The sequence below is a fragment of the Girardinichthys multiradiatus genome, chromosome 1 (genome assembly GCF_021462225.1).
Source record: "Girardinichthys multiradiatus isolate DD_20200921_A chromosome 1, DD_fGirMul_XY1, whole genome shotgun sequence".
Lineage (NCBI taxonomy): Eukaryota > Metazoa > Chordata > Actinopteri > Cyprinodontiformes > Goodeidae > Girardinichthys > Girardinichthys multiradiatus.
In genome coordinates, this window is record NC_061794.1 from 16,732,972 (window position 1) to 16,745,633 (window position 12,662).

Below are 12,662 nucleotides of genomic sequence, written 5' to 3' on the forward strand. Positions count from 1 at the left end.
TTACACTATATTTTTCTTAATAGCTCTGTCCTTTCTTCTGCTCGAATTTATGTGTTTATGTGCGGGGAAAAAAAAAAAAATCAACAACTGAAAACTAGAAATGTAAATGCCTCAGTTTTCTGTTTGTATACCTATTGACCTACAGGCAGGAGAGCTAAACATGCTAGAAGAAATGAATACAGTCTATAATGAGTTAGTAAAAAATTAAGATCACACAGTTTTTCTTTTTAAGTTATGCATATACATTTTTGAAATGTAATAATGAACATAATAAATGTAGGCAATAATTAAATAAATAGAAGTCGCTGAAAAGTTGTGTAGGTCTGTGCCTGTAGTCCATGGCTGAGGGCTTATTGGACACAGTCTCCTGCTTTTTCTACAGACAAACACACAAAAGACCACCTCACACATCTTTGGCAGCTCCAGAGGGAGGGGAGAAGAGCTGGGTGAACTGCACGCACATCAGTCAGTGCCTTTTCAATCCATAAAAAATATCCCTCAGTTCATTGCAATGAAATTCAAAAGGGAGCCTGGAGGCTGGAGTTGTTTGCTTAAAGGAGGTGAAAACAGAGATTTTTACTGATTACGATGATGCGTTGGGTAGAATGTGATACCTTCTTGCAAACGTTGCATCACTTTTTGGGTTTTCACTCTTTGTGACTATATGGGCATTTTGATAGCTGTGCATTTGTATTGATTGAACAAACAGTTTATGTTTCCTTGGATTGCAGACTTTATTGCTGAAAGTAATTACAGTATATTCTTGAATGGTAAAATGAACTAAACCGCTGTTTAGAGACCCAGACTAGCAGGGGCTTTTCATACAGGCTTGAATTTTAACACACACCATAAATTTATATTTTTGTTTATTGAGACCGAGAATACTATTACGTTTGATTTAACGTTTCAGCATAGATACATTAGAAAGATTTTAAATTGTTTATAGTTTTAAATTTAAAGGAATTCACAAGTTTGTTTTGTGCAAAGAGTAATCTTCATTATTTCATTGTTGTGTTACATAGTTACAATCTGAGGCCACGAGTAACGTTTTTTTTTTTGTGTGATTTTTCTTAAGGGCCCCAAATTGAATTCTGCTTAAGGCCTCATTATAACCTTGGGCCAGACCTGGTTAAATGTTAAACAAGATCGTTTAAATTATTTTTGATGTTATTCTGATGTAAAACACGTCAGAAATTATTTTATAAAGGCCACAGTCACCATTAGGTATACACTTAGTTTTTGGCTAAGTTTAATTGTATTTGTATTATTTTTACCTTTCCGTGTATCTTTCTAAGGGCCAACCTAATATGTGTGTCATCCCTGAATGATCATCCTGGTGCTTTTCTACTTGTTAATCTAGACAACTTGAACATTTACTACTATAAACATAGTGCTAGTCTGAATAAATGAAGTCCTATTTATAGACACCTACATGCACCAAACTGTCTGGGCTTTTTAAAATATTTAACATGCTAAACTATGCCAATCCATTGACACAGTTTAGCACGCACAATTAGTGGTGCTTGATTTATTTATTTAACCATAATTTTGTCACAATTTCCCTACTTAAAAAATAAAACTATTAAAGAAAAACATGCAACAGAGTTTCAGTTTGCAAAATGTTGTCAAGCTTTGTCCAGTACAACTCACATATAAGAACTATGCAACATGCAATTGAAATCACATAATTACATTCACTATTTAAAAAGACACATAGTATATTTTTCTCACTTTTTGACATTATACCAAACTAGGACTAGGTCTATTTGCTAAATGCCAGACTAATGAGGAAGGGAATCTTTTAGAGATTCTTTTAACTTTCTTCAAATTCAGAAGTTTACATACACTAAGATTACTATGCCTTGAAATATTGTAGGAATGCCCAGATAACGTTGTCTTGACTTTGTAAGTTTCTGTAGACATTATAAGGCAACATCTCAAACACACTGCCTTCTTGTGTGACATATTTAAAAATAAATATAGGAAATCAGCCAAAACATCAGGAAGAGAGCTGTTCACCTCTACAAATCTGGTTTATCCTTAGGACTAATATCAGCACTTTGTGAAAGCCACTCCAAAATATAGACTTTGTTGTCCTTAAGCCACTTTGTAACTAGTTTGGCTGCATGCTTTGCAGACAGTGCAGACTATGAGATCGTTTGATGTAGAAATAGTATTGCTGGAACACTGCTAAGTACCTTTCTGAATTGTATTTGTCATGGAACAGAATTTTCTAAAAATTGTAGTAGTCAGCTGACTCTGGTGATCAAACTATGTCTTATATCACATTCACAAGTAGGTCACTGCATGTCTTTATACACGATTTTTTATATGCTCAGCTTGGAATCAGTAGAAATATAAATATCTTGTCCCAAACATAATATATATTGGATTTCAGTGTATTTTGCATTTTGCGTAAATTATCCAAATTTTCAAATTGCCCTGTTTCCATCTTAATCAATGTGCTTGTAATTTACTAGAAAGTTCTAATTATATCCCAAAATAAAAGGAGGTGTTTTACAGTTTATTCCCTTCCAATAATGTATTGCTTCTATAAATAACCCTACCTTAAAGACTAAATTGCCCAATTATGTTGTTTTCATATTAAAAGAAACCCCTTTGTGAGAAGCCGGTTCCATTTGTTCTAAATACACCCCAAAGTATTCATGAAGCACTCTGCTTTAGTCATTAGATTAAAGAGGGGTTTCATGTGCTTGCCTCTATTACCATATAAGAGGCTGGTGTGTGTTTGTGTGGAGTATCAGGGGACTGCACTAAAGTGAGTGACGGCTTCGTTTGTCACACCGCACAGGTGCAACATTAAAGTGAGTGCTGTTAATGTGTTGCACATTGTCGTGTTGCAGAAGTGTATTTAACTGCCTTGGAGTGTTTTAAAGTGTAAATGCTGCCTTTACTGCTGGGGATTTTGTCTTGAGAGAAGTTTGTCTTGCTCAGATAAATTCGTGTTTATGAATTTTTCTTTCTTGTCCCCGAATTTTGTTTCAAACTCTGCTTCAATATTTTAGACCTGTAGTTGGGAAACGTTTTTAAAAAGGAATGATTTACTAAGTCACCGGGCTCAGTAAAGATGATTAAAAAACTTTTTTTATTTTTAGTATTTTAAGGTAATATTTGGTCAATATTTAGTCTTATATATTAAATTGTCTACTTTTGTGTTAAACTTTAGGTATGTTAAATTTTATATTATATAAACAGGATATCTGAATTGTAGAATTTTACTTTTAGCTTTAATTGTTTTCAAAGCATGTAGGTGAAAATAGAAAAACCTTGTTTTTGCACCTTAACTCGTTTGATTTAACAGATTTTCATGTGATATGCACAATTTATTTATCTCTGTAGACTCAAATGAACCATAAAAATTGTATCTAAAAACTAAGCTGACCTAAATTAAATAAAAACTCAGAAATGTCTCTCAAGCTTTGATCTGTTGAGACCAATTTGAGCTGATGCAAAGTTGTCTTTATGAACGAGGATAAGAAGATATAACAGCATTAAAAATATTTTTAGTGAGCGATCAATAATTATTTGTCTTATATGCACATGTTGAGCAATTGCTATAAAGTGAGTTTTAGACACAATGTTTAAACAATTGACATTTTAATCTCTTTACCACCTTTCATGGTTAGTAGTGTGCTTTGTTTGGTTGGCATTATAAACTGTAAACATCACCCTCTGTGTGTTTTCCTTAGAGATTGTAGATCCTTACTCTAATTCTAATATTTTCAAAAGGCTGTGAACATTTCCAAATACAGCATGTTCCATGTCAGACAAAAGCTGAAGGCTAAAAAAAAGTCAAATGATTTATCTTTGCTGTGATACTTGCAGCCTTACTGGTATCTACTGAAACACTGTTACTGTAGTTGTTTATTAACAAATGTAGCTATTACCTGTTCTCAAAGTTGTTATGTCTTTCAGTCATTAAAATCATTAAATTATCTCATCAGCAAATTGGCGTAATTGGTCATTAGCATGTAATTGCAAAGGACGCTGTGAGAGAGATGAATAATTTTCAACAGCATCTCCTACCAGATATATGCAGACAACACACAACTAGACTCAATGGGGCTAAAGGCCATAGAGCATGCCAGGAATATGGGTGTAGTTTTGGACTTCGATATACATTTTGACAACCACATAAAATCTGTTACTAAATCAGTTCATCTTAAAAACATTGCCAGAAGAAAGGGTTTCTGGTCATTGCAGGACACAGAAAAACTGGTGCATACCTTTGTCTTTACAGGTCTCAGTAAAAAAATCAATCATCTAGAATCCAGAGTCCTAACCAACACCTGGGAAATGGATCATATCACACTACACTGACTCCCTGTTTGTCAAAGAATCTATTTTAAAATTCTCCTATTGATCGATGAAACTCTACTCTTTCTGTCTTCCTTCGATCTCCTGCAAAGCACTTTTGATTGCCTTGTGTATAAATGGTGCTATATAAATAGATTTGCTCTACCTTGCCTTGCCTATTGTTGTGTTAGTGAAAATAAGAGGGTAAAAAACACTTTATTTATTATTTTAAAAATGTTTTGTGTGCAATCCGCAATTACAATCTAAATGACCATAAAGACACAACAGAATTAAGTTTAAATCCCAACTGAACAATAATGAATCAGCCCATTGCTTCATGCAAGAACAATCCATTAGCAGTAGTAACGCTAATAACACCTAGGTTATTGTCTGATCACTACCTGATTTTTTTGTTGCATTTCCAGCAAACACAATGATATTTTAATTGCAGCCATTTACTTTATGTTTTCAGCCAGGGGTGCCCAAGTCCTGTCCTTGAGAGCTACTATCCAGCAAATTTGAGGTGCATACCTGCTCCAACACACCTGAATCAAATATATGAATTCCATCATTCAGCTCTGCAGAGACCTGGTATTGAGCCATTCATTTGATTCAAGTATGTTTGAGAAGTGATACATCGAAACCTTGCAGGATAGCGGCTCAGGAGGACTGGTCTTGGGCATCCCTGTTTTAAGTCTTTTTAAGGGATATTATTTTAATAGTGTGATGCATTACAGTATAATTAGGCATGCGAAGATACACCATTCAATGCATGTGTATGTATTCACACTTGCCACTTTTGGTCCGCTTTAAACGGACCAGAGTTCGTTTCCCCCCTTGGTCCGGACCTTTTGTGCAGGTGTGAATACACTCAAGCGAACCCTGGCCCGGACCAAACAACCGGACCGAGACTCACTTTTTGAGGTGGTCTCGGTCCGCTTCCAAACGGACTCTGGTGCGGTTCGCTTATGGTCTGAATACAAACTGGCCCCGATCCGAACCAACTACAAAAAGCGTATGTCTCTATGGACATAAAAACCCACCGTAGCCGGTAGCAAAGGTGTGTGTTGTAAGGTAATCATACCTGATAAGCTGTGTGTTGCTTAGCAATGCTACTGGCTTGTTTTGGAACAAGGCACATAGAGAACGTTGGCATTCAGCACGCATTCTCTGACGGGTTCCAACATTATAAATGGAGCATCTCAAAGTCTGTGTTGAATGAGCTGCTCTTCACCCTCACAATAATATTGCAGCTGTAATAATGGCACAATTATGCAGAACAGATGTGCTGCATGCAGCACGTCTACAGCTGTTATCCTAAATTTCCGGGTCTGTGCTTTGTCCCGCCCCCGTCATTTCTGTCCAGTGGGAACAATGATCGTCACCTGCATGGCTTTGTTTACAAGTAATGGTTCACTTGCAAAATGTACAATGTGAAAACAAACCGCACCAAATGAAAAAAATAAAGTTCACTTTTGGTCTGGACCAAACAAGAGGACCAAAGAACTTTGCTGGTGTGAATAAAGAAAAAGTTTAATATTTTGCTGAAGAAACGTCTCCACTTGTTTTTCACAGGGTATTATGGGAAAAGCTGCACTGATGCTTGCCGCCTGAATCCATGTGAAAATGAGGCTCAGTGCCACCGGAAGCCAAGCTCTTCCCATGGATACATTTGTGACTGCGGAGACAATCACTACGGGCAGTACTGCCAGCACAGGTACACACACACACACACACACAAGCTTAATTGATTCAGCAAGTGAACCCCAACTTACCTGTGAGATGTCAACAGCATCTGAAGTACTTTGATGTCTAAAACTGTTTAAGCTCAGTGAGCGTCGGTGTGTCTTGTTGGCTCCCACTCTGACTTGTTGCCCCACGTCTGCAACACTTGTAATTCACTGCGGTACAGGTTCAGGAAGAGGGTACTCTCTCACATTAAGGTTTTATGTGTGTGTGTTTAAATTTATTCTCAGCGAGAGTGACTCTGACCTGACACTAAGCACTTTAACTTTTCCTCATGATCTGCTCTTTGTTCAAGTGTGTGTGTTTTAATCATTCATAGTTAAACTAATTAGAGTATATGTTTTCCTGAAAGATACACCTGGTCAGGTGCTAGTAAAATAAACACTCCTTCAAATTTCTACTAATACATCTGTTAAGACTAAATTTAGAGGTTTTGTTTATTAATCTTCCCAATTAACTCTTAATATTATCAGTGTGCCATGTCTTAAAAAATATATCCATATAATGACATGTGCCAAAGTCACATTTATCATATAAACCGAAAATTGAGGAGAGATTTGAAAAACAGGATGTAGAAAAAAAATATTAAAACATTTCTGTAAATTCTCCTTGTGCAATTCCATCTTGTGAATGATTTTTTTTAAATACATTTAGAACCTGACATGATAAATAACATGAAATAAGTTGACAGTTGAAACAGGTTTCTCCCTGAGGGAGGTCTTGTATAAACATTTTTATTGTGAGGGTAGACATTTCCTCTTGGTTTCTTTTTTCCCATCAAACACAATCATCAAACAAAGCATCTTGTATTTAATGAAGTAAATATACTCAGTGGGGAGAGTCAATACCTGCATTCTTCCCAGATCAATTATATCTGACTTTGTTATTTTAAAAGAATAAACAGTAACTTGCTGCCAGATGTAATAAAGAGATGTTGAACACCAATGAAAACCCCGTTTTCAATGAGCTATCAAACTTAATTTGTGGCATCTGATTTCAAACTCTAGAGATTTATTTGTAAGGAGCAGACATTCAGCTGGAATTTTAAGGTCTAATAAAAAAAGGACTTTAATGTGAACAAATGCTTAACTCTTATATCAGAAAAAAGGAATTCACTGATACTGAGTTCCAGTCTGATGCAACTACTGATACATACTGTTTTTCTGCTTTATCTGACCTCTGTCCGCTGTTTATTCAACATGTAGGATTGACCACCAGTGCCCCAGGGGTTGGTGGGGATCTCCCACCTGTGGACCGTGTCACTGTGATACGAATAAAGGCTTTGACCCTGACTGTAACAAGACGAGTGGACACTGTCACTGCAAGGTAATTAAGGCAAACACAATTATATATAATATATATATTATTTCCAAAGAGCATAGAAATTTGAGGGGAAACGTGTGTGTATTGATTACAGAAAGATGAGAGGACAGCTGAAGGAAACAAAACTAATTTATTATTTACACGGCAGCTAAGGCAACAGCAGACTCAAGACTTTGAACAGTTTGAATTAAAAATGGATTAAAGCATTTCAAAAAACTAATAAAGAGTTACAAAGTCTTTGGTTCAAAGTTCACTATACAAATAATTCTGTCTGGAATGACATTAATAGCCTTTGCAGAAGCTGAGCCCAAACACTGCACAGCATTACAGACTGACCAGGACATACTATTATATAATGATCAGTCCTTCATTTCAACATCCCTGCAGTCTGTTCATAATTTGGGCTTTAAATGGTTTGTGTGTAGCCAAGATGCCTAACCCAGACATTTTCTGCATTTAACCTGATGTTTTGCCCACAATCTTTAATTTCTGATGTTGACCTCAGCTCTGACCCTGACACACACACACACACACTCACACACACACACACACACACACACACACACACACACACACACACACACACTCTCTTGTTTTGCTATATGTAGTGAGGACCATCTGTTGACTCCCATTGACTTCCATTGATTTTCAGTCATTTTCAACCCTTTCTATGCCCTAACCCTGACAATAACCCTAAACCTAACCATTACCAGTGCATGCCTAACCCTAACCTTAACCTAAACTCAATTCACACCTTAGTCTTAAACCTAACTGTTAGCAAAATAGGTCGTGAGGACCAGCAAAGTGTCCTCACTTTGGTACAAACAGTCCTCAATTTGATGGTGAAATCGGGAAAATGGTTCTCACTGTGATGCCAAGACAGGAACACATACACGCACGCACGCACATACACACACACACACACACATGCACGCACACACAGATCTATATTTATTCCTAAAGAAGACGTTTTTTGACTTAATTATGTTTCCTGGAGACTTAGACCACCTTCAGATCTTCTACGATTATCCAGATCAATGTCAAAGCATTGCTTTCCTTCTCTGTGTTTCTCTGCTGGCCAGTGTTTCCAGGATAATTATGGCACAAGTCCAATAGCACTTCCAGCTTTGTGAAAGTGGCCCTTGTATATGGAAGAAATCCAGCTGATAGAGCTCTTACAGCTAATTTGACATTGGATTGGTAATTCCTGTTATTGCTGCTTTTGTCTTTAGTGCACAGACAAAACATGTAGTTGATGCACTTAAACCTCTGCTCTTAGGGAAAGAAGCTGATGTGAAGGAAAAGATTTTAATTAGCAGAAGAAAAGTAAAATAAATGTGGGAAAAAAGAAAAGGGGTTATTTTTATACTCTATTGAAATTCAAAATACTTTATCATTCCCAAGGGGAAATTAAATAATAGGACAATGGTTGTGCTCCCAAAAATGTCTCAGCGCAACATTTTCCACATTTTCAAATTCCTAATAGTGAAATATCCCCCAACTGGACTAAAATCTGTAAATTAAATTTAAAGTCGATTCCCTTGTCCAAGAGGTTAGACATATGACAGCCATAGAGTTATTGATCTGTCCTATGAATAAAGAATGCTGAAACAGTGACCTCTCTTGTTCCAATAAAAGCGTGTTTATTTTTTGCCCCACCTGTTACAATGCAGGGTGTCTTTTACAATGGAGATTAAGATATCAGTTCGAAGATGTATGAAGGAGGAGTAGCAGAATGGCCTCTGCAGAGGAGGAAGCCATCTGACTGAGCTGACTGAGTAAAGGTTAACAGTGAGATGTGGTTTGAATGAGGCAGAAAAACAAGGCTGCTAGCTATAGGTTGACCTGCTGGAAGCAACCAAACCACTGTCTTCCTGTTAATGTTCATCCCCTGGATAACAGATGGTTTACTTACAGTCGCAATTACATATGTAGTATGTACACATGCCAGCATGAAACTGTTGTGCTTTTGTTTTTGGCCAACTCTACAACAAAGTCTCTGGAGCCAAATGGACCTACTAGCGAACTGGCAGCAAACATCCTTGCGTCTAGTCAACAAATCTGTGGGCTTTGTTTAAAACATATATCCTGATAGTGCAGTACATAAGAGTTAAAACCTGATGTAATAATGAAAGTGGCAGAGACTACCAACACACATTTGCCAGTACATCAGTTGGTTACAATATTATGATTATTGCAGACTGGATAAGAGACATTTGTGACCAAGGAGTTACACAGATTTCTTAGCCAATAATTATTTCACCGATATTCTCCAGACAAGAAGAATGCACCTTTGTTTGACTCTATGTTTTTGATATGCAGTGTATAAAACGACAAACTATTTGTCAAACACCAAAACTCTAAATTACTAAAGTTTTAAAAGCAATGATTGTAACTTGCTGCCGTTCAAATGCCAGTGGACTGGGTTTTATTTTTTACTTATTTTAACCTCAATTAAAGCTATCTCATGTAAATATAATACCAATACTGATTATTTTAATGTCGATACTACCAATTAACTCACATTTTCCTCCTTATGTCCTTTATTTTGCTTCCTCACAATGTCCCCACAACCTTTTGTTAGCTTTAGCTCTAAGACCACTAAAAATACACACCAAGTTTGGGCTTCAATGCCAGTCTATCCGGCCTAATATATCATTGGCAGAATTTGCTTCCATGGGACTTGAGATGTAATATTCTACCAATAGTTGCATTCAAGCAGTCCTTTGCAATTGTGGCAAGGCACACATCAATATTGTGAGGATGATGGTGTGTTGATATATTGAACATTTCTAGCTCCAATTTATTCTCAGTATGTCAACTTTAAATCATCAAGACTTCTTTATAAAAAGAATGACTTCTAATTGAACTTTGTTGTACATTAAAACTATTTTGTAAGGTTCTGTAGTAAAGTGTATTCTTCTTAGATGATCAAAACATTGTGTTGGTGCTATAATATTATAATTTTACACATACAGGCTTAAATACACCAGTTCACATGCTAAAAAACTAAGTGTTTTCAGGAGTTTCACTATCATCCTCGAGGCTCTGACACCTGCCTCCCATGCGACTGTTACCCGGTGGGCTCCTTTTCACGATCATGCGACCCCGAGACGGGCCAGTGTCAGTGCAGGCCCGGCGTGATCGGCCGCCAGTGCAACATGTGTGACAACCCCTTTGCTGAAGTCACTAATTCAGGATGTGAAGGTGTGAAGGAAGAAACTAACCTTTTTAAATCTTTTCATTTTTGCTTTTATTTTATTTTTGAGCTTCTGTTACTTCTAATGTGTTATGCTTGTTAAACTGGTTTCTGTAACAAGAAGCTATGAAATCTCTGAATGAGATAAGCTATGCATAAAAAGAAGCTTCTATAAATACATCCGAAACTTTTTTCAACATATTAAACAAAAATCTTTTGATTTAGTGGCATGATTCTTTATCCTGATATGTAAGATTTTTAATGGTGTTCTACCTGCAGTTATCTATGATGGCTGTCCAAAGACCATCACTCAGGGGATCTGGTGGCCTCGGACTAAGTTTAACCTTCCTGCTGCTGTCCCCTGCCCCAAAGGCTCTGTTGGTCAGTACACACCTACTGGTGTTGTCTCTTTCTAAATCCTTTCTATTTTAAACATCTTTAAATATTCCTTTTTGCCTTCTTACAGGCGCAGCAATCAGACACTGTGATGTGGAGAGAGGGTGGCTGGAACCAGATCTTTACAACTGTACCTCGCCTCCATTTGTGGAGCTCAACATCGCTGTATGTAGACAACTTTAGAGACTCACACAATTAAATATTTGTCCTCATGGGTTTGGAAACATACATTTTATTGAGTTTCTCTAAGTACAAAATGATGAAAGAATATTCATTTAAAACAGGGAAATAAAACTAGGATTCATACGCTCCTTTAAATCCTAACTCTTTTTAAACTACAAGGACCTTGAGAACCTTGAGCTTTCCATTTTAATATTTTTATGTCAAATCTTATTAACATTTCTGAGGATGTATATGACGTATTTTTCCATATTTTGTTTTGGGTAGCTTGATTCCTTGGAGCGTAATGAGACAGAACTGAACACCATCATGGAGAAGAAGCTAGCTCACCAGCTCAGGGACATTACCGAGGCTACTGGCCGGCTCTATGGCAATGACCTGCAGATTGCTGAACGACTCCTCTCCCGCCTCCTGACATTTGAGACCCAACAGAGCGGCTTCGGCCTCACTGCCACTCAGGACGCGCACTTCAATGAGGTAATTGACCTTCACGGAGATGTTTTTAAAATAAAATATTTTTTATTGACTTTGACAATGAACACTTGCTTCTAGTTTTTTAATGCATACATCAAGAGGAAGGCGCTATTACCTCATTTTTTTTTACAGTCATGTGGCTCATTGCAAGAGGAATTTTTATTATAGTATCCAATAATCATCAATATTAAGGCAATATCCCTGGCAACTATAATACTGCAAACTATTGAACACACTCTCATTAGTAATTGCCTGCTGTAAAGTTTGCCACATGGCAAAAAACAAAAGCAAGCAAGTCAAAAGCAACATCATTTGGCCATAGCATTGGCTCACCAGTTTTAAACTGCTACTTTTCTGACTTCCTTGGATATACACATCAAAAACAAGACAGGGTTCCTTTTCATGTGTTTTTTCTGCCCTTTTAAAATAGCTAAATAACAACATTTGTGTTAGTATCTCTCTCTATTAAAAATACATTGTTATTTGATTCTGGCTGTGCAAAGTTAAGCTATGATAAATTAAGTTGCTCTCCTTATCAGCTATCCAAAGTTTAACTTTCCACACAATTGTTAGTGTAGGACGGTTTAAGGAAACATTTAATCTATACAAAAGATTCTTTAATGTTGTTAAATAGGTTTAAAACAACTTTAAGAAGAATGCAACAGTATTTATAAAGGGATGGTTCAAGGCTTTTGAAATGGCTTGCTGTTAAATGGTTCCGGAGGCTGAAGCTAACAGTTACTCTGGGAGGAAACCAATACCTAAAGTGGACTTGTGCGGTCTTAAACCAACTCCAAACCTAAAACCGTCAGAGCGGTTTATGCTAACTCTAGGTTAAGAACCTTAACACATTATCCTGTTTGGATGGGCTACCTCTGATTATTTACATAGGAAATGGAAGTTGGGGGTGGTGCACCATCAGTAATTTCCCCGTGTGAAACACATGCCGAAAAGAGTACAGCTAAAGGTTTTATGTTCCCACTAATTATTTATTAGAAAAAGGAGACAGTGTAAACACTAACAGAGT

The 12,662-nt window shown here is 36.8% G+C and overlaps 1 protein-coding gene across 2 annotated transcripts in view; it reads left to right on the forward strand.

Annotated features, from left to right (window-relative positions):
- celsr3 (cadherin, EGF LAG seven-pass G-type receptor 3) overlaps positions 1-12,662 on the forward strand; it is a 148,055-nt gene that overhangs the window by 87,624 nt on the left and 47,769 nt on the right. For both annotated transcript variants that reach the window (XM_047368701.1, XM_047368709.1), the window contains 6 exons: positions 5,893-6,034; positions 7,269-7,389; positions 10,410-10,593; positions 10,865-10,966; positions 11,052-11,146; positions 11,429-11,638. In XM_047368701.1, coding sequence (XP_047224657.1) covers positions 5,893-6,034; positions 7,269-7,389; positions 10,410-10,593; positions 10,865-10,966; positions 11,052-11,146; positions 11,429-11,638 — 854 coding nt within the window. The remainder of the gene's footprint in view (positions 1-5,892; positions 6,035-7,268; positions 7,390-10,409; positions 10,594-10,864; positions 10,967-11,051; positions 11,147-11,428; positions 11,639-12,662) is intronic.